Below are 22,512 nucleotides of genomic sequence, written 5' to 3'. Positions count from 1 at the left end.
ATGCTTCCTTACCCTCTAGTTATAGCATCGGAACTAGAAATACTAAAAAGTGTGTGTGGAGCTCTTCTCTTCACAAAATGTTTTGTGCCAGACCCTACACTGGCCCTTTAAAGATAAAGACCATAAGACAAGGTCCCTATTCTAGAGCTCACAGTTTCGTGGGGGAGACACATAAGCCAGCAAGTACAGGGTCTTCTAAGAATCACAGAAACTGGGATAGCGAACCGTATGAGATATGTGTAGGTACTGTGGTCAAAGGGTGGGGAAAAGAAAAGACTGCATAGTAGAGGCAAGCTCATGATTGGTGGATTAATAAATTTTTACCAGGTGGCATTTGGGGAAAGACATACCGGGAAGAGTGACCAATGTGAGCAAAAATATAGAGATGTGACATGATACTCCTTGGCATAATCTGGGAATGATAAATTTTGTGAGGCTCCAGTGTTGGGTTGGAAAGGGAGAACAATGAGAGTCTAGAGAGATCACAGGGCTAGATCATGGGGGGCCTTGAATGCCGTACAAGAAGTTCAGCCTTAGCCTGTAGGCAGTGGAGAACCATGGAATGTTTTTAAGATTTTGTGAGTAGGTTTAGGTCTTAGAAATATCTCTTGATTGCAGTTTGGAGATTGGAGTTGGCAGGTTTAAAAACAGAACAATGAGGAAGCAGTTGCAGTAGTTCGGTTAAGCGATGATGAGGACTTAAATTAGAGCTGTCCATAACTATGGGGACGAAGATGAGCAGATGCCAAAATTAGGAACCGTGAGGCTGGATGACACTTCACTTTTGATCCTCACTTCAGCAGTGTGAAGCAATCAGGGAGAGATTATTACTGCTGTTGTGAGACAACAGAACTGAAGCTTAGGAAGGTTAGGTGACTTGCCCAAGGTCCCCCAGCTAATAAGTGGCACAGCCCAGGCTAGAACTCAGATTTCCTGACTTACTGCATTATTCAGGATGATGGTCCCTTGCTGCCTCTCCTCCGTGTAAGTGTGCTTAGCAGATTGTTCAAGTGTCGGAGGGCGTGAGGGCCCCGTATCCCAGGAAGTGAACAACCCAGCACCTGGATGTGGGCAGCATGCTGTGACTGGGCCATGGCCCTTCACTGCCAAGGGTTCTCTGTCTCTCTGTCTCTCGCTTCTAAATTGAGGAGTAACACATATACAGTAGTACGTAAAGCACACTAGTCTCAAGTGTACAACTCCGGAATACTTGACACGTGTATAGAATGCGTATGTATGTGCATCGGAACTAGAAATACTAAAAAGTATGTGTGGAGCTCTTCTCTTCACAAAATGTTTTGTGCCAGACCCTACACTGGCCCTTTAAAGATAAAGACCGTAAGACAAGGTCCCTATTCTAAAGGAGCTCACAGTTTCGTGGGGGAGACACATAAGCCAGCAAGTACAGGGTCTTCTAAGAATCACAGAAACTGGGATAAACTTGTATTTCACTATCACCCAGTTCAAAATATAGAACATTTCTAGGAGTTGGTACTTTCCATGGTACCCAGGAGCAGGCATGCCTGCCAGAGCAGTCCCCCCTCTTACTGTGCCTCTGAAGCTTCCACTGGATTGTCTTCGTCCCACAGCTGAGCTCTGAATCGCTACCACCAGCAGAACGGGTTGCGTTAGAATTGTACCTGGAAGATGAAGATTATACGGTACAACCGACCAAGGAGGAAGTCAAGTTGACAGCTAGTATTTGTTGGTTTTCCTGGTCTCATATTTGTCCAGTTATTTAAGTTATTAAGCATTAAAGTATAGAGAGAAGTAGAGAAAATACTAGTATTTGTTTTCTTTTTTAGTGAAACCAGAAGAAAACACGCACTTCTTCAAGAACATACAGAGTTTAGTTCACTTGATAAGTTAGATAAGACATAATCAAAGGCACAGTCGCACTTGCTTCTTTCCTGGTTAATCTGGACTGTTATTTTATTGTGTGTAATGCTGTCTTGTTCACTCTCTGGTTGGCGTGTGGCTGTGTTGCATCCCCAGCTGGCCCATGAATACCTTGTGTGCGGTGCCCATGACCCACGTGTGCTCCTGTCCACCGTGGCGCTCCCCTCAGTGCTGAGTGCAGTGTAGGCTTCAGTTACTCTTTGGTTAATTTTGATTTACTTTGTCACGCAGTCCTTCAGACTAATGTCAGACTTGGCTTATGAAAATTGTGGTAAAGTATGCACCACTTGGAGAAAAAACTGGACTGGAACAGGACACCCAAATTCTCCGTGGCTAAATTCAGGCCTCCTGCTTCCTTATGGAGTCCCTGTGGGGTCTTGAGGACATGTGACTTCTCAGAACTACATACTTTTTAGGGAGTTGTTTTGAGTGACCAGGGCTTCCCAGCCACATTGAGTGGCAGGTTCTAAATTTGGAGACCTCCTGATAAGATTTTTCAACACTAATTGGATCCTTTATTAATTCCGAGCTCCCTACCCCCACACCGGGGAAAGGAAACCTAAGATAATTGTTTCAATCGGACCTCCCCCCTCCAGTGTTGTCCGCAGAGCCATGTCTTGATGCCCAGCAAAGGCTCTGGACTCTGCAAGGAGTTCTGCTGGATCTCCATTTCTTCTGCCAGAATTCTCCTTTTAGTGTCACTTTCCTGCCCATGATTTCCTTCTCATTTCTCAGCATCTGCTGTATGTGTTGCGGGCCATTAATGCAAGTGCAGCACCAGCCCAGAACAGCTACACTTCTAGCCTTAGTTTGGCAAACAGCAGAGTCCTTGACCTCCTCTGGCCCCAGCACTTCCATGAATGAAGGAATCAGAGGCATTACCTGTTACCCGATTGGGCAGAGGGGTTATGGGATCTCTCTGGTGGTGGACTGTCCTTGCCTTGGTGGAACTAGAGTGTGTAGGTGTACTTATCCCACCCTGCTCTCCCTTAGCCCCTTGTTAACACGTTTCAAGTGTGTACAGCTTTGCCAGTGTAGTCCCCAATCCTGTTAATGTTCTTTAAAACCCCTCATATCCAAGATCTTATTTGAGTGCAAAAGATACTGTTAAAATTATTCTTCCAACTCTAAGTAGAAATTTGGGTCAAAAATAGTTTCTCCTCTAGGAGAAAGTGTATCAAGAGAAATCGCTAAAACGTTAGGCATTTTCCCCCCTTTGAAACCCTCTTTCCTCTCTCCTTTCCCACAGGATACCATGAAGGTAAGTTTTTTGAGTCATTCCCCACTTCTAGATCATATGAAGCATCATCCTTCAAATTTGTCAGGCTGAGCTTCAGGTCAGCCTGGGAAGTCTCTGCAGATTTCTTTCAAACTGGGCCACATCTCTATTTTACACCTGCCCCAAGTTTGACATATAATTTCTTAATGGCCCAGCAGATCCTCTCTAATTCATGAGGGGACATCTCAAGTGGGGCCCCAGCAGCACCTCACCAGGAGATATAAAAGGTGTGCAAGAGGGTTATCTGTCTGGCCCCAGCTGGGTGTACAGGAGGAGTGGGAAGTGCCTCACTGGACAGCCTGTGCCTTCTGAACTCTGCCAAAGCTCAGTCCCTTTAGAAGAGATGACAGTCCAGCAGCATTCGTGTCACGTGGTAATTCTTTTGAGGTCTCTCTTTGAGAACAACTTATTAAATACCCCCGCCCCTACAGGTGAGATTTCGGCATAAAAAATGAGTACTCGGTTTATCTGGCCCAGTACATGGTCAGAGGCTCCTAAGTCGCTACATATTAATAAGAAAGTGGCTAAGGAATATCCCAGAGCCTTAGGCCAGAATGTCAGGCAGTAGGAGATGGTATTCATAAGCATCTTCATGGTTTTTGGTAGTGGGTAGAAAATCCCTGCTCTCTTAGTGTAAGCTCAGATTTCCTTGGTTTCAAATCATTCGGAAGCTCACTTCAGCATTCCTCCCAACGCACTCACCCATCTCAGAAAGGCTGAACCATCCTGTGTGTCTGAACAGGGCCCCTTGGGTTATATGTTTCCATCCAGCACAAGACCCTTGCTTTGTGTCTGTGATTGGTAGTGCCCACTTCTTAATTTCTGCCTAATGCCATTCTTGTGTCTTCCCTTAAGCAACTCTGCTGATGAAACAGGCCTGGCCACAGAACTCGTCTTCCTGTGGTACTGAAGGCACCTTCCACCTCCCAGTGGACACCGGGACCGAGAACCGAACTTACCAAGCGTCCTCTGCGGCTTTCCGTAAATACAGCCTGTCTCCTCCTTTCCTTGTTCCCCTTGGTTGGGACTGATTTGTCTCTTAGGAAGAAAGGAAAGGGAACTTTTAAAACGGACATTATAAGATCCTGTTTTAAGAGGTTCTCCTACCCACACAAAAAATTGACCTTCCCCATACAGAAAAGGTCATCCTCTTTGATCATGTACTCAGCTTTGGGGAGACACAAAGCAGTGAGGGAGGGAGGAGGAAGTATGCCCCTGGCCAACGAGTGTGATTAGGGAAGAGCTGGTGCTGCATTTTAAGGGAAAGAACAGAGGGCGCCTTTGAAGGCCAGTGGACTTTTGGACAGAGAAGGCTCCTCCAGCTGGCACAGGGTTTCTCAGCCTTGCCACTAGGGACATCTGGACCAGATAATTCTTTGTGGGAGGGGGCTAACTCGTGCATTGTAGGGTGCTTAGCAGAATCCCTGGCTTTGGCTCCCTGGGTGCTGGCAGACCTTCATTACGGCAACTAAAAATATCTCTAAAGATCTCCTGGAGAGGCAGAACTGCCCTCCACATGAGAAACACTCCCGTGGGGAAGCTACACTGTGGGAGCAAGGTATGTGCATGGAGTCCTCAGGGAAGACAGAAACCATCTGGCCGGTCAGATTGCTTACGTTCGTCTTGAGGTCCAGCGGGCTCACTAATGGCTACACCTTCACACCTGATTTTTAATACAAGGCTCCACTGCATAAAATGAGGACCAGTGTTTAGGAGTGACGGAGGTAACTTGGACTCCATCGCAAGATTTTGTGCCTTGTTGGAGCTGTCCAAAAGAGGCGTGGCTGGCTTTGGATCGGGGCGGGCGCTTATTTCTTAAATTGTGCCGGCAGGGGTTTGACATACCCTTGGAGGGATGCTGCAGACTACGCCTGATAGTCTGTGGTTCAGTAAATTAGTAATCTATTAAACAGATTAGAAGGCTATGCTGCATTTTTTTTTCCTTTTCTTTAAAATACCCATGTTATTTTCTCCTTAGTTACCATTGCTCTAGATGTTAACATCAACTGACATTTAAACAACATAACTCTCACCTATTAGAGGATTCGCTTTCATAATCACCCTCTCATTTAATATACACTAGAGTTCTTCTATGGTGGAATTTCATTCAAGTTGGAAAGGTGAGGCTCAGAAAGGTAATACGTACGATGCCATCCAAGTAGCAAGCAGCACAGCTAAAAAAAGATGGTATCACTCAGGTTAAGATTCCAGTTAAATTTACTGACTTTTTTCATGAGATTAATTTGACTCGTTAAGAGAGGGATGGCAGTAGTAGGGAGTTTTTCCAGGTACCTCGGCTGGAATTGAATGGACATAGAGGTAAACAGGCTTATACGTGCATATTCTCTCTTAAATCCACACGTATGGTTGTAGGTGCATCTGGACACACCTGCCACAGCGGAACAGGAAGAGGCCTGGAATGCGGAGACCAAAAGAGTTGGATTCTAGATGGGCTTTTGTGTAACCTTGGTTAATTGATGTCCATAGTTTGGACCTAGGTTTTTCCAACTGTAAAATGAAGGGGCAGGACTAGGTCTTCTTTAAGGTTCTCTCTAGCTTTTAGACTCCTGATTCTGTCACCTTGGTGCTATGTACTCACCACCACCTGTATACCCACCACCCCAGCAGGGACCTGCTTCCTAACAGCCCTGCCCATAGTTGACCACCTAGCCTTCGCTCACGTATCTCCAGGGTACTCATTCCCTCCACAGGCAACCCTTTCTACAGTGAGAATGTCTGAATGATAGAAGGCTTTGCTTTCTCCTGGGTGGAAATCTTTCTGAAGTCCCATTGAAATGTCCAGCAGCTGCTCCCACAGTCCTCTCACAGCCTGTCACATTTCCTGGAAAGGACCAAAACGCACCCATTCTCCTTTAAGCAAGACCCGTATGAACCTGTGCAATTGTAAAATAGAAGTGGGTTCGCCTGACCCTCCCCCATCCACCAGGGTTCCTCCCAGCACACAGGTTTCGTGGCTTCTAATGCCACAGAAAATTCAGGGTACTTTGACAAATTGAATTTTACTAACACTTCCTAAGCCTGTTTGTAATTAGGTCTCCCTCCTACTTATTCCACACTCTCTTGTTCAGCTATCAACAAGGAGACTTGGGGGTCAAGGCAAGACTCAGACGTAGAGCTTTGTTCAGGCATGTAAATCTGATGGTCAATAAACCGATTAGTCTAAAAGGCATCCTTGATATGAGGATCAATGCCTTTGAAGGTGGTAGGGGCTCTCCAACTGAAAAAGATTTATGATAGTGCAGAAAGATAGAAGGGAGGGCTGAAATGGCTTTATCTCATGAATGTACACACTCTATTATCCTGTTTGATGGAGCCTAAAATAATAGGAACCTGAGAGAAAGAACGGGGCCTCATAAAGCCTCTTTCCTAAGGCAGAGCTGGGACTTCTAGTGATCTAATTCCTTTTTTTTTTTCTGTCATGATATTGCCTTTAGTGAAATAAGGACAGAAAGGCCAATATGCCAAATGTCCAAGATTGGACTGCAGAGACCTATAACTCAGAAAGGAGCCCTGGCCAGGGCATGGTAAGCCCTAAACTCTGAGCCCAGCTCTGCGCTGATTTGCTGTGCAATTTTGGGAAGGTTGCTGTCCCCCTCTCTGCTCCAGGTTCTTCATTCAAAAGGTAGAGAGTTGAATGCTGGTCTCTAATGTCCTTAAGGCATAGCATTCCCAAGTTCTAATTCTGTAACCTTCAGACTTAGGTAGAAATCCATTCACAAGTGCCAGGCCTTCAGTGAGGGAGCGGAGTCTGACTTCACATCAGCAAGAACAGTGAGTTTTTTTGCATCCAGCCCAACAGCTTCTTTTACTTAGAGGCAGAGTAATAAATCCTAAAATTGTGTGTTACCCAAGGTAGCCCAGGCTCCAGCCCCAGGGGAATTTCTAATCCTCAGTGGTATGGACAGGACCACCAATCAGTTATAGAAAGTCCTCTGCAATGATTTTCTCATGAAAGTCTCACTGAAATACTCAGAGACTTAGAACACCAGCACTAGAGAATGGCCTTCTGATATTCTCTAGTCCAAATGAGGGCATTCCTTGAGAGAAGAATTGACCTGACTCACTGAACAGACCCCAGGCTGGGGGCCCAGGCAGTTTCTGCAGCCTCCTGACCCAGATGGAAACCTTGAGAACCGTTGTAGTTGAAGGAAGGAGCACTGAGTCCTGAGTCCTGGTGAGCAGTTGCGCTCTCTCAGCCATGGACTCATCATCTCATCTGGGAACCGTTTGTGTTGGGCTTAATGGTCTCTGAGGCCTCCTCTAGTTCTGCAGTTCTACTTCTCCCTTCTCAAACTGTCTGGACAAACGAGCAGGGCCATCTTCTGTGGCACTGTATTTTTGGCTGCTGATTTGTATTCTGAGTATGCGTGTATCTCATTTTATAACATGAAGAAAGGGAAACATTCTCAGACAAAGTTATTCTTGGATGTGGAAACCAAATTCTCTTCCCGGCTCTTGGAGCTTTTTTATTTTCTTCAGAGGGAAAACCTCAACACTGTGTAAGATGGTTGTCCTTGTGGCATAGAGTAATAGTGCAGGCTTCCCCTGGGGATAAAAACTCCAGAGCACATTCTTGGGGAGCATAAGGGAAAGACGCCAGCATTGGTGGCTTGTTAACTTTAAAGAATTGTAAAGTCATGGTATTTTAAACCATACGGTTTTAGAATCTTAGAATCCTGGAGTCTGTGTTCCAAGTTGGATCGCACCATGGAAGTCAGAGTTTAACCTCCCTACTGTAGTCTTGCAGTCTTGCACATCCCCGGGACAGGAGGCTTGCTATTTCTCTACACAGTGAGAGAGAGAAGAGAGTAATAATAGCTCACTTTTATGAAGTGCTTTTAATGTGTCAGGCCCTATTCTAAGGGCCTTGCAATTATTAATGTGTTTATCAGAGTAACCCTATGAAGTAGGTACTGTTGTTAGCCCCATTTTACAGATGACAAGACTGCTGTGGTCTGTAGCTATTAAATAGCAGGGCTGGGGTTCAGACCCAGGCGGTCAGTCTGGCTGCACACTGCTCATAACCATTACACTGTGCTGTGTAACTTTCAGAGCAGGCATCTTAGGGTTCAGGGGTGTCCTGCCCTTCTGCATAGAAGAGAGATGCTCTCCACTCTAGCAGGACTCCTCATACCTGATTTTATTCCTCAGATCAGGAGTTGGCAGGCTTTCCCTATAGAGAACCAAATAATAAGTATTGTAGGTTTCTCGGGCCATATGGTCTCTGTCGTAACGACCATTGTGGCAGGAAAGCAGCCATAGTTGATAAGTAAAGGAATGGGCATGGCCATGTTACAGTAAAACCTTACTTCCCAAAATAAGCTGCGATTACCAGAAAATTGTAGTTAGCCTGTTTTATTTATGTGTTTAAGTTTATTTTTAGTCATCTTTACACCCAGTGTGAGGCTCAAACCCACGATCCTGAGATCAAGAGTCACATGCTCTTCGAGCTGAGCCAGCCAGGCGCCCCTGTCGTTTGTGTGCTTTAAATGTTAATAGTGTGAATAATAGATTTGGTAATAAATAAATTTGGAAATAGTCTCCTGCATATCCCTGTTTTGGGGATTCATAGTTCATCCTGTCATTTAAAAATCCTTAGGGTCATGGAATAGGGGGCGCCTGGGTGGCTCAGTCGTTAAGCGTCTGCTTTCGGCTCAGGGCGTGATCCCAGCGTTATGGGATCGAGCCCCACATCAGGCTCCTCTGCTATGAGCCTGCTTCTTCCTCTCCCACTCCCCCTGCTTGTGTTCCCTCTCTCGCTGGCTGTCTCTCTCTCTGTCGAATAAATAAATAAAATCTTTTAAAAAAATAAAATAAAAAAAATAATAATTCTTATGGTCATGGAATAAAAAACAAACCTATTTATCTCTATTCTACATTGCTGCTACTCTTCTTTTTGTTTTGTGTTTAAACAATTAAAATCCTTCAGACTTACATAGTCCATCGTACAGTCTTGGGACATGCCCATTTTGAGAGCCCCTTTGTTTTACAGACAAACCGTGCCTCCACGGTGAAGGAGCCCTCAGATGGCTCCTGGTAGGTGTTACCAACGTAGACGTCCTGGCTCCCCCACAGCATCTGCTTCACCTGCTCTAACCAGCACAGTCTAGAAACTTGGAGGACTCTGCTCCATACTTCGTCTCTCAGCTCACTCGTACCTCCACGTCTAGCTTCTAGTTCTTCACAGTGCTCCCTTCTCATGCATGTTTTTCTCTCCACTCCATCCTCATTGCTACTTATTTCCCAAGCATATCTGACCACAAAACCAGTTTCCCATGGAACAAACTATGGATCTGAAAGGGGGAAGAGTAAATGACATGATTCCAGGGAAGAGGACAGGACACCTTTTGGTGGTGCCTTTTGTGACAGTCAAATAGCAGCTCTCCTGTCCTGTTGAGTACCTCATCGGGGTGGGGGACGCCAAGCCAGTGCTGTGGACTGAGAGATTTGTGACCTTATGACAGCTTGCTTTTACTTAGGGTTAAGGTAGAAGAGACTCAGGATCTTTAGAAAAATGGGATTTTCGTTCAGGAGGAGATCTTCATTCTTAGCCTTCTGTTTTAACAGAATAGGAAACTAAGGCCCAGAGACTTGGCAGTTGTCACCGCAAATTGGATGAGAGCCTGAACTGAAGCCTAGATCTGTTCTCTTCCAATAAAGCACCCCTCTCCACTCTGCCTCCCAGTCCCTTGTTGCAGAATCAGTACCATGTTGCTGACAAAGTCCTTGGTGAGCATCCCATAGGTAAAAGAGCTGAGTTGAGGCCAGGAGAAGCTCAGCGATGTGCCAGCCAGACTGAGCCAGAATGAGAAGCACGGGGAAGAAGCTCCAGTAACACCCCAGTGGAAATCAGAAGCCAGGGTCTCCTGGCACTGGCACTTCAACTCAGAAAGAAGTTTCTAAAACCACTTGCCCTTTCTGAGCCCTTTGTATAAAGTAAGGGAGTTGGAGGTCACTCGACGATCACCTGGTTTCCATAGAATCATCTCATTTTGTGTTCTAGAAGTACATAGTCTTGTTCCTGAGTGATCTAGGTTTCAGGTTTTCCTGCGAACGTAGGATCTGACTCTATTTTCCAGAAGATGCAAAGGCGGGACAGTTTGGTTGAACAGCTGATTGTGAACTTCCTGGGGCCTCGGTTCCAGGTGATGTGAGTTTGTGACACCTGACTTCAGGCCTTCAGGCCGAGGTGATCCTTCCCTGGGCCCCAGGAGCAGAGGAAAGGCTGGCTCTGTAGAGCTGTTTTTTAGCATCTCAGAAGACGAGGATCTCTGAATGGTGTTTTCTATGGGCTTTTCGCTTTAAAACTTGTCAGGGAAGAAGGGGAACATGGTAGAGAGAAGTCCAAAAAGAGAGAGATACAAGGAGAAAAAGAAAGAGTAAGGGGGAAAACCAGCAGCAAAAGACACCCTGGGCCGCTGAGGGAGGACACAGAAAGCAAGAAGACGGAGCACAGTAGAGAGCGAGCGGGTGGAGGCTGTCCGTCTGTCTGCACACACAGGCCTGTCTCCCGGTGCACCACAGACTCCCAGACTGTCCGAGCTGCAGCGGTCCCTTAAGAGATCATCTGGTTCCAGCCTCTTATTCTATAGATCATACCCCTGAGAACCAGAGAAATAAAAGATGCCAGAATCATTTATGCACCCCTGTGCACCAGGACTGAGGGAGCTGCCTCTGGGCCCGGGGCTCTCTGGGTGGAGCCCTGTTCTCTCTGTCTGTTCTCATCTGTGTTTACAGCCTGGAATCAGCCCACCCTTGTCTGGGGAGTCGTGACTGGGACCTGCTGCCTTCCAACAATGCTGCTCTGTCAACTAATTGCAAGTCTCTCTTATTGCCTTGGTACAGGATATACTGCGGGGACACCATACAAGGTCCCACCGACCCAGAGTAATACTGCTCCGCCCCCCTACTCCCCATCACCCAACCCCTATCAGACGGCCATGTATCCAATCAGAAGTGCCTACCCCCAGCAGAATCTGTATGCCCAGGTAGGTACCTGTGGAAGCCTGGGCCCACCTCTTCCACAGGTAAAGGAGTCACTGCCCGAGGTGGGGTGGGGGTGGGTGAGAAAGGGAGGAAAGGTAAGTTCATGGCTCTGGCCAGTTGTCACTGTTGTACATGGAAAAAATAGCTCTATAGCCTACACACTCGCTCACCCCATCTCAGCCCCTGGAGGGGTGACCCATGAAGTCATGTAGATTAACAGAGCCTAGAATGTCAGAGGAGCAGGAGTCCCTGGAGATCATCTAGCTCAATTCCTTTTTATTCAAGTGGGGAAGCTGAGACCCAGAGAGGAGAGTGACTTGTCCAAGGTCACACAGGGAGCTTTTAGTTGAGTCAGGGTGAGACCCAGTGTGTCTGGGCTTCTCTCCTTAACCCCCATATCTACCCTTCCTTGACAGAGTCTGTGAGCTAAACAGGGGGGGAGGTAAGGGCTCAGGCTCTGTTACCAGTTCACTGTGTGATCTTGAGTAAGTTACTGTCTCTCTCTGTGCCTTAGTGTCCCCATCTGGGCCCCTTCAGCTGGAGAATGTTTGTACTCTGAGGGGATGGCTATGATAGGGACTATATGAGCATGCACCTGGCACATTTTTCTGGGGTGACAATTCTATGTGAGGTATAAGTAGTGAGGAGAACACTTTGATTTAAAAAACAGCTACATTGTAGAGTAGAATGTGAAACTTATAGAGGATAAAACAACAGACTTGAAATGGATTTTTCTTGTTTGTGGCAAGCTGTTTTGCACTATGTTCTCAGACCTCTGAGATTATAAACCCGTATTTGGAGGCTCCTGGCAGTAGTTAGTAGAGGCATTTGAGAAGTTCTGGGTTAAGATGATCCTGTGTCTGTCTACTCCCCACAAAGGTCAGCAGGCCTGTGGGCTGTGGCAGCAGGAAGCAGCCGTGTGATGTAGGCAGTGGGAGGTCCCCTGAGACCTCTGGCTCCATCCTCACCTCTTTGCCTAAGAGAAATAGTAAGAGACATCTGAGGAAGTGCTCTGCATGTGTGACAGTTGTCAATAGGTGAGATGGCAGTACTCACACTACTGTGACCGTCCCGCTAGCAGTGCTTCACGTGCATGCCCACGGTTCTGGATTCACCAGCCCCATCCATATCTTTTCCTCCTTGACTATGGTCCCTGCCTTTACATTTTAGGCGGCTTGCAGAAGCACACCGCAACAAGATACAAACATTTGAAAGTGTTAAAATCAGGGCTGTTACCCATTAGATCGTCACGTAGTAAGACAGACCAGAATCCCTGCTGGGGCCCAGACCTTGAGTCCCTGGGCCCGTGCTCCTCTGAGCCCACCCCATAGGGTCTGGGGAGAACAGGCTCTCCTCCCTTCTCCTGTCCCCATACCCTACCCCACGTCTCCAAAAGCCTGCGTGACCTCAGCCTTTTTTCCCCAGGGAGCCTACTACACACAGCCGGTGTACGCTGCCCAGCCCCACGTCATCCACCACACCACGGTTGTCCAGCCCAACAGCATTCCCTCTGCCATCTACCCGGCGCCCGTTGCTGCCCCCAGGACCAATGGTGTGGCCATGGGCATGGTGGCCGGCACCACCATGGCAATGTCAGCAGGTGAGGACAGCATCTGTGTGTCTGTCCCCCTTCTCCAGAAACCCATGGCAGACTGGAGAACGCCGTCGTGGAATTGAGTGTGGCATCGCATGAGAAATTCTGTGCTGGAGGGTTCCGGGAACCTGTCTACAGGGATGAGGAAGATCTCACTAAGAAGGACATGTTGAGCTAGGTTCCAAAGGGGGGACAGAAGCTAACCAGAGGGATGGAAGACAGAAGAGCAGTCCAGGTGGAAAGAACATGAGCATGGCACATTCACGGAACGGAAATGGTCCAGGGCCCTTAGAAAATAGGGACATGGAGTTGGAGGAAGGGCAGCTGGGGCGGTCAGCACAGCTACAGTGGAGAGGCTCAGATACGTTTAGGTAACGGGGGCTGGCAAAGGGTTTAAGCAGAGGAGAGATGGGTTTGGTTTAAACATCCTCTGGCTGCAGGGCGGGGGCATGGTTCGATGGGAGAGGCTGGAAGCAGGTAGGTCAGTGGGGAGGCTGTGGTTTAGAGGAAGGACAATGGTACTAGGACTCTGGTTCCAGAAAGGAGGGCGTGGGGCAATGTTATTTAGCAGGCAGGAGCTCAAGACCCTGTCCAGTAATTAATTGTAAGGCATGGAGGACCCCTTCTCCATTTCTGGCTTACACCGGAAATCACACCAGAGCCCTGTCCATCTGGAATCTTGAGCACTGGGGTGGAGACACCACAGGAATAGCAGGGAAGGGAAAGTCTCTGGATGTGCCGACATTCAGAAGAGCATGAGATGGCAAGAGGGCTATGAATAACCTTTAGAGACCCAGCTTTTAAAGAATCACTTGAGGGAAGAGAGTACAAGGTCTAGTGGGTGGGAGGTGGGATTTTATTCTGCCCCTAATGTAAGGGGTTGTTGAGGCCTCATTCCCCAGATCAGGTCAGCAAGCTGTTGATTATCTGCTTGGTGCCAGCCTTGTTCTGGTCCTGGGGCCCAGTGACTGATAGAGCAGACCAGAGCCCTGCCTTTAGGGACAGCAGGGCTAGGGGTAAATACAGCCATATACACCAGCAGCTTCCACTCGGTAGAATAGGAGCATACCAAGAAGAGTAGAAGGAGGCCATTGAAGATGAGTGACTGACACTGTCCTGGAGCATCAGCAAAACTCTCCCTAAGGAGATGAAGCCTGGCAAGGTGGGAGGGGCGAGCAGCAGTTCACGAGCAGGTGGGGAGGTGGGGGGCCCAGGCTGGGGAGCAGCTGTGTGAAAGGCCACGGCTTCATCCTCTTCATCCCAGTGCCCTGGGACGGCCTCATTGGGTTTACTCTTCTCTCTGAATGCTCAGGTACCCTGCTGACTGCACCCCAGCACACCGCGATCGGGGCACACCCTGTCTCCATGCCAACATACAGGGCCCAAGGGACCCCCGCGTACAGCTATGTGCCCCCGCACTGGTAAAGCCTGCAGCCCGTCCAAGTGAGTGGGGCCTGGGCTGGGAGAGGTAGGAGGATGAGCGAATACCAGGACTGCCCCTAGCAAAGCCCCTCACCTGGTCTGCAGCACGGGTGTCAGCAGGGGCCAGTGACAGTCACCAGTCGCTTTCCTGCTCCAGGTTCAGTAATACCACTCTTAGGACAGCTGTGACTTTACATATATTTTAGTACTTTACATATGTTATAATCCTTATTATGGTAACTCTGTGAAATGAGGATTATTAGCTCTGTTTTACAGATAAATACCTAGTTCAGCATCACTTAACCAGTAAAAATTAAGCTGGGACTTGAACTCCAGTCCTCTAGTACTACATTCTGAGCTCTTTGTCTACAGTCTTCAGACTCCCTTTAACTCTGAGCCTCATTCTTCCACTGAAGTCTTACCTTAATCAGATGGAGACTTTGGGCCACCGCCCCTCCCCCATCAGCTTCCTTCCTGCCCCCGCCCCCCCACAGCTCCTGAGGCAGTTCCGGTGAAGTGCAGGGCTCCAGGGACGTCACTGTTAAATTCTCTGCCCTCCCTCCTGATCTGCCCTGCCCTCCACCTCCTCCAGGAGCTCTTGGCACTGGACGGGAAGCAGGCAGCTCCACCAGGAAGGCACTGAGGGCTCCATATAGGGCTCCCACAGGCAGGGGAGGGGATCCGGTGGCTTCCTGAAATGGCCTCAGGAATATCATTGTCACTAATGGCTCTCCCCTTCCTTCCTCAGATCTGGAGTCACACATTGTATGCAACTACTCAAGTCTTACACAGGTGCTGGAGCAGTCCCCTAGCAGCACCACCTCTATTTGCAAGAAGAGACAACGGAAGTGCAAGGGTCACTTTATGCATCTTTAACGGTTTTGGTTTTTATTTTTGGTTTTTGTAAAAGCTGCTTTTTTTCTAATCTCCTGCCTCTCCCCACTGTCCCCTTCTTAGACGCTACCCTTCCAGCTCTTTCCCCTCCTCCTGACCAGGCACATCCTCTCTGCTCTTCTTCTCTCCTTCCCCAAGCATCTGGTCCCCGGGGACCCCAGTCTAGTGGCAGGCAGAGAGTGGGGTTTATTGCAATGGTTCAGCTGAAGGTGTGATTTCCTTTGAAGAGCATAACACACGTGGCCCTCAGGTCCAGGGTAGAAACTCAGAGCTGTTGAGCAAGTTACATCTCTGGGGAATCGTTTCTTTATTTTTCCTAAGCAAGATTAGGACATGACTCTGTCCTGACACAAAGGAAAGTCTTCTGAGAACCATCGCAACAGACCAAGAACAGAACCACCTGATTAGGTAGGAGTGTTCATAGCAGCTTAATACCCCAGGTGAGAACCTGGGAAAACCATATTCTTTCTTTGGGAGAATTTGAGGGAGGGCGGGGGTAGGGAGGGCACTGTGGGAAGGAAGAAGGGAGAGAGGTGCTTGCCTGCTGGCTTTGGTTTGTAAGGTCTCTGGCCAGATTGTCTGGGCCTGGACCCTCTGATTTGCACAGTGTTGTTAACTGACCTGGCACTTCCTCAAAGGTAATTTTGACCCCAGACCTGCCAAGCAGCTGCAGGGTGATGGTATCCCAGCCTTCCAAAGCCTTGGAAGGCCAGGTGCCCTATGTTATCCAGACCTTGGCCCCTGAGCCCACATGGACCCACTCTGATAAGATGCTTCCTCCTGATTAGAGTGGGAACCTATGGCATTTCTCTCCCTTCCTTCTGCCCTTCCCGGTGCCAGGGCTCACCAGTCTGTCCATGGGGCTCTTGGTTACCTTGTGCCATTCACGGCCAAAGTGAAGGAACCACATTCCAGGTGGGTGCTGGCAGCTCTGAAGGTCAGGATAGTGAAGGAAAAGCAATAGCAATAAACATTTCATAGACTCATGGAACTGAAGGGACCTTAGCAATCATCTCATCCATTCCCTTGTTTGATTGATGAGGAAGCTGAGGCCCAGAGAAGAGGAAAGGACTTCCCTAGATCTAGCAGTAAATTAGCATTAAATGCAGCCTTCCTACCTAGGGGCATGTTATCCACAACAATTTACCTAGGGATGGATTAGCTTGGTTTTATAAAAATTAACTCAGCAGCACCCACACCTGGTGAACTCTGGAACAGTCTCTGGGCTTTGGTTTCTGCTCTTTTCCTCCATGGATTCCAAAGGAGGGGGTTGAAGACTGGGCAGAGGTCGCATGGGGCAGATGGCAGGAACAGAAATTGCAAATGAGGAAATAGCATTTGGAAATTCTGTGAAGACATCTGGAACTTTCATTCTGTACTGGACTCCAGCCCTAGAAGGAGCAAGTGGGCTGGCTGAGAAGGAGAATCTATGCTTTTAGGACAGTAGCCCCTCATCCTGAGAAGAGAGGAGGACAAGGATGAGGCCCAGGAGACAGGGGCTCTCATGGGAGAAGAGGAACCCCGAGTCAGGAATTGTGGCTAGTCTCAGCCAGGAGCCCACTGTCCCAGCACTGTCCCCTGCACCCAGCTTCTGGCTGGGCCAGCAGCCCCTCTGGGGGTGGAGGGGTGCAGGAACATTTTACTGTACAAAATGGGATCATCGATAACATTTGGGACTTTTAAATAACCCTTTTCATTTTAAATTCACGCATACTTGGACATATCCCTACCCCTACCTCCCATGTCACCCTTAAAGGAGGAAAAAATCAGGAAACTTGAGCCAGAAGGACCTCAGAGGCTGTCTGGCCATTCCCAGGAGGGCAGAGCCCATCAGCATCCACCTGAGAGCTGGGAGTGGGGGACCCGCCTTCTTGGCCTTCCAGGGAGCCGCAGGACCAGTAAGGAGAAACCTAGCTATTCTGAATGGTCTGGTCTAGGGTGCTGAGGGGGTTTCATTTTACAAAACAACAGTTTTCCAGTGTTAATCCATTTTTTGCAAATACCTCCTCCTACTCTCTAGTTTTGTAAGGGTGGGTGAAGGTGGTTCCAGATTATGTCATATGTGTTTGGAAAAATGCCAAAATAATACTAATGATAACAGTAGGAAACCTTTGCATTTGTCAGGTGCTCCATAGATTTCAGAGCACTTCCCAGCCTTTAATTTAGTGGCCCTGAGAGAGACGGGGTCAGAGTTCTTACACCCATCGAACAAATGAGGAAAACTGGTTCTAGAAGGAAAGGGAACTTGCCAATGTGAGCAGAATACTGGTATCTTAATAGGCTTCTCTGAACCCTGCTGCCTCTAGGTGAGCTGGGTAGAACCACGAAGAGGAGGGAAAGAGGAGGAGACCTAGGAATGACCTTGTTACTTTTGTTCTTTCTATACCAGTAAGTAAAAACTAACATCTGGTACCTCACGGTTCACAAAGCAATTTCACACCCGCTCGTCCGGCTTAACCCTGTGAAATAGAGTATTCCTCCCATTTGATCCTTGGGGACACAGAGACCTGGCAGAGCAAAGGGACTTGCTCATCAGTGGCACAGCCACCTGACTCCCAGTTTGTCTGCTTTCCCTCCAGCCTGACACCACACACAGGCTTGTGGACTAAAGCATCTGTGCTCTGCACCTCACCTTTGCCCTAGTATGTAATTCCAGTTCAAAGACAGGCCCCAAGGCAAAAACAAAGGGCAGAAAGGCTGTGGTCTGGAAGAGCCCAAGTCCAGCACCCCTTTTTCAGCGTGTGTGGTGGGGCCCCAGTTCTGCTGGCCTCCCCTTCTTGCTTTGACGGAGATCCACAAGCCTAGCCAAGCTTGGGGAGTCACTGCAAAGGGAACAAGTCCAGGAGAGCAGGGGCAGTAGTGTGCCTCGGGCAGGAGGAACTTTCCTGATAGGATCGTAGGCATCTGCCACTGGATGGCCCACTGGTAAAGCTGGACGGAAGGTCAGCTGGAAGGGCCCCGTCACTGTAGGAAGGCCAGCAAGCCAGAGGACGAGGGATGTGCCCACAGGACAGAGTGAGCGTCAACACTGGCAGCAGCGTGCGAACGCCTCTCCACACCGCTGCCTCCCCCCCGGGACCGCGAGCTTGGTGGCCAGGGTTAGGGGCGCAGGTGGTTCCAGTCAACGGCCATCCCCCCTTGGCTTCCCCACCTTCTCCCTGACTCCCTCTCCCCATTAGCCTAGGGGCCAGGAGTCCAGAGTCTGGAGTGCACCCAAGTGGTGAGAACATAACCTTTTTGCTGAGACAGGACGGTTGCTGCAGCTCTCCCCTCTTGGCAGTAACCGGGAAGTGTATATCCCCTTAGCTAAATATTGAACAAGGCCACATACACCTATCCACAGTTTTTCTAATATACAACGTACTTTGACATTGATTGCCAAATCCTCACTTTATAGATGGAAAAAACTAAGTCTCAAAAGGCTTAGGAGACTTGGGGCACCTGGCTGGCTCAGTCGGTAAAGCATGTGACTCTTGATCTCAGAATCATGAGTTCAAGCCCCACTTTGGGCCTAGAGCTTACTTTAAAAAAAAAAAAAAAAAAAAAAGGCTTAAGAGACTTGACAAAAGTCATACGGTTAAGAGAAAGAGCCCAGACTTGAACTTTTCAAATCCTCTGCTCTTTCAGCTGGCATCTGTCACCTGCTGGGTCTCAGTGGCAGGTATGAAGGGGTGAGCTATCTGCCCTAAACAGAGGAAGACTCCCAAGAGATTTGGGGAGCTCAGTCCTCCCAGCTTGAGATTTTTATGACGGGCAGGCCCTGAGGACCCTGGCAGCACCAGGAGGATGAGAATTGGCAACAAAAAGCCTAACTTGAACAAAATACTTTGGGGTCATGATGCTTAGGACTGAAGCCACATTCAAGGGCAGCCCCAGGTATCTATCCGTCCCTTGAAAGACCCAAGGCCCTGGGAAGCCTGTACACCCATGCTCTCTGACCCTGGAAAGCCTGCCCACTGTCCACACCCAGTGAGTTGGCATTCCCAGGGGACCTGGTGTCTCCCTGAATGGCCAAAAGCACATTTGACTTCAATGCCTGGGCTTGCTTTTCCCACGGGTGAGAACCAGGACCAAAGAGTTCTTACTCTATCCCAGCTCTTACCCCTGCCCACCCAAATTGTTCCAAGTTTGAGGTTTAACCAATCCCAGGAAGCTAGGGGGGCTCCCTTGGAGGGGCTGGCTTTGTTCCGAGTGGCATTCAGAAGTGAATCACATGGAGCATAAAAGTAGGGCAGGCGCCTTGGTTGCGAAGCCTGGAGCCCTGCATATCAGAATCCTTGGCTCTGCTCCATGGCCAGAGAAGGAAGGCCTGGATGGCACAGGTCTTGGTCTTTGTGTGGTATTAGTTATAGCACTCTGGCTGGATCAATCACTCAGAGGTCACCGCGGCACTCCTCCATTGCCACTGAGTGAAGATACAGGGAAGCTCTGCTTTTCCATCCTGCATTCTACCACACCCTACAGAGTACACGGTCCCCCTCTGCTTGCCAAGCTTCCGAGAGGGGCAGGTCAGGCCGTGAAGCAGGCAGGTAGGAGACCGGCTCCGTGCAGGCGCACAGCCCCAGGGGAATCCGGGTCTTGCCCAACAGCAGGATCACAGCAGAGGAAACCCAGTCAGGCTAACCATCGACTTCCATACCTGAGCCTCCACGACCAGGCTCCCATGGGCATGCCAGGTTGACTGCAGTCCTTTACCTGTCTTCCCCTCTCCTAGAAAATTCGTTTCTGAACTTACAGATTACGTGGTTCCAGGGCCCAGCCTTCAAAATTCCTGCCTGGCAGGCCAGCTTCAACATTCCGTAGCCAACCTTGCCTGAGCCAGACTTGGGCCCCATTCCCTCAGTTTCTCCAGTGATTATTTTTTTATCTTGCATGCTGTTGAGTCCAGCCCAGTGGCCAAGTGAAGAACACAGGGCTTGGGACTGGCCGCCACAAAGCCAGGAAGGGAAACTAGAGCTCTTGTTTCCCCACAGCTGCATCCGTAGTCCCTGGGCATTCGTGTTGCCGTGGTGAGGCCCTGTAGCCATTCCAGCTCCTGGTAGAGTGGGTACTGTCTTTCCTGAAGAGAACAGGTGTAACAGCTTTGCAGATAAGTACCAGCCCATAGGAGTCAAATGGGTGAAATCCTCTTTGGGCCTGACCCCAGCAAGACCAGCATCTCAAGGCTCTAGCCTTCCTCCTCATGCCTGTGAGTCAGGGAAACAGTGGGAATGCCCACAGACCACCTTCTCGGGTCAGCCAGATCATGTGGATCTGTGGGGGGACTCCAGCTCCTCCTTACCCAAGGGGAGGTAAGGCCAGGCCTCTAGCAACTTGGAAGTTGTCTATAATGACCTTTAAAGGCCCAAGGGTCTGTCCCCATCTCCCGACTAAAAGGCATTGCATCCCTATTTCCCATCACATGACAGAGAAACCTGTTCTCGTGGCGTGTAACATCCCTGTAAGAGCATTGTATATGGTTTTGTATTTTTTAATTCATTTTAATCTACAGGTTGGAATCTAATTTTTAAATTTTATTGGAACTCACATTTTAAAAAAGAAAAAACATTTAAAATAATAATAAACCTTTGACCGGTGTCTTCCAAGTAGTTTGATCAAAGAACTTATAAGTGTTTTCAAAACACAGCCTGGAGTGTAAAGATTGGAAAGCCCCATGGCCTCGCCTTGTGTGTATGAAGTGTAAATCTGGTTTTGTTTTGTTGTTTTGGATTCTTTTGGGTTTTTGTTTTGTTTTGTTTTGAAGATCAGATAGTGATCACTCTGAAAGATTAAAGACAAGAATTTGTAACTATGATATTTACTGTAAGCTGTAGAACATTCGATAACTATTAAAAAAAGTTTCCAAAAAAAAAAAGTCCGGGGTGACCAGACTGGTGGTTCTTGGGGCAGGGAGACACAGACCACCCCTTAGGCCAGTGAGTCCCCTGGGTTTCTTCCCAGGCTCATTGTGAACTTGTTCTCACCAGTCCGGTAGCGCCCCTGGCGCATCTCCCCACAGGCACGGCAGGGCTTCCCCGGGCTTCAGCTGAGGGGCCTGGGAGGTGGCCCTCAGCACCGGACTAAGGTGGGTGATACAGGAGCCGGGGGAAGCCACGAATGAGGAGGGTTGCCGTCCGCCGAAGGCCGACCATGGGGCCAGCACTGTGCCTTATGTTCGGTAACTCTCCTCATCCTCATAGCCCAGTGGGAGGTGAGCCTGTGGCGAGGGGGCAGCCGTGGAAAGTACCTTGGCCAAGGTCAGAGTTGGAGCTCACGCTCGCTCTGGCTCCACGGCCCAGGCGCCGAGTCCCACGTTCTGCCCACCCTGGAGGAGGCAGTGTCTGTGTTCATTTAAAGGGTGAATTTGTCAGGTGGGAAACCCAGGGAAGAGCTTTCAGGTTTGTAGTCACAGAACGACAGTCAAGGAAGGTCAGGTGCTCTCCATCCACATAGTCACATGCTGTCCGTTTCTATCCTGAATCTCTTCCTCCTCTCCCCTCTGGGCAAAGCAACTGCCCTAGTCCAGGCCCACGCTTCTTTCCCTGGGCACCGTGGCCACCACTCCCTCCCATGGCCTGGCCCCGACAATCCACGCTCTCCCAGCCTCTAAGTACTCAACCTCTTCAACTGGAGAGAGAAGGGAGGCCCCACGAGGCTGACTGACCCAGCCCACACTAGAGCTGTAATCACACTTCAGGACTTGTAAACTTTCCAGCCCTTTCTGCCACCCCGTGCCCTGTGCCTCTGCCCCATGCCCCCCGTTTCCCCGCCTGTCCTCTCCTGACCAGGAACGCATTCTTCCTCCCTTGCGCAGTGGAAGGCTCTGTCAGATGTGGGAGCGGAGGGCACCTCTGGCCACAGACTTTGTTGGGCTGTGTCGACAGCAGTTTCTCCAGGGCAGGAAAGGGATTTTCTTCAGGGACTTTTCTCCAGGTCACAGGGGTAGGACTGAGGGCCAGGAGCAGGCAGGAGGTGATCTGGGCCCCCATACTCACTCTTCCAGTCCTTGGGGCGACGGGTGGAATAGGGAGAAGTCAAACTCAGAACTCCCCTCGGCCCAGTGTCCCAGCTTGTCCTCCAGCTCTCAGGGCTGCCAAGAACAGAGGGGGCAAACCTAGGAGGGGACAGGCCAGGAACACTTCCAGATGAGGGTGGTGGCCCTGAAGGCCAAGGGCTTGGAACTACCCCTACCTGATCCCTCAGCAACTCATCCCCAAGAGACAGGTGAAGAAATTTAAGCCAGAGTCCTAGTTTTACCTTCCAGCGAACAATGAGGGGCTGGGGATGGTGCTGGAGGGGAGCTATGCCTGTTACCCCAGGGCCCAGCACGACAGGGGTATCTCTTACCTGGCCTGGGAAGCCCAGACCCAGCCTCAGTCTCCACACCAAGATGGCATTTGGGGTTCATAATCCAGCCTTCCCCTGGGAAAGGAGGCCG

At 49.3% G+C, this 22,512-nt stretch overlaps 1 protein-coding gene across 2 annotated transcripts in view; it reads left to right on the top strand.

The window, feature by feature from the left end:
• Positions 1–20,949, top strand: part of FAM168A (family with sequence similarity 168 member A) — a 177,640-nt gene extending 156,691 nt beyond the window's left edge. For both annotated transcript variants that reach the window (XM_040630831.1, XM_040630830.1), the window contains 5 exons: positions 4,034–4,159; positions 11,045–11,187; positions 12,611–12,785; positions 14,092–14,222; positions 14,950–20,949. In XM_040630831.1, the coding sequence (XP_040486765.1) occupies positions 4,034–4,159; positions 11,045–11,187; positions 12,611–12,785; positions 14,092–14,204 (557 nt within the window). In that variant the 3' untranslated portion in view covers positions 14,205–14,222; positions 14,950–20,949. The remainder of the gene's footprint in view (positions 1–4,033; positions 4,160–11,044; positions 11,188–12,610; positions 12,786–14,091; positions 14,223–14,949) is intronic.
• Positions 20,950–22,512: the final 1,563 nt, after the last annotated feature.

Source organism: Ursus maritimus, unplaced genomic scaffold, assembly GCF_017311325.1.
Source record: "Ursus maritimus isolate PB19 unplaced genomic scaffold, ASM1731132v1 scaffold_16, whole genome shotgun sequence".
In the NCBI taxonomy this organism is placed as follows: Eukaryota; Metazoa; Chordata; class Mammalia; order Carnivora; family Ursidae; genus Ursus; species Ursus maritimus.
This window is presented reverse-complemented; position numbering and strand designations above follow the sequence as displayed.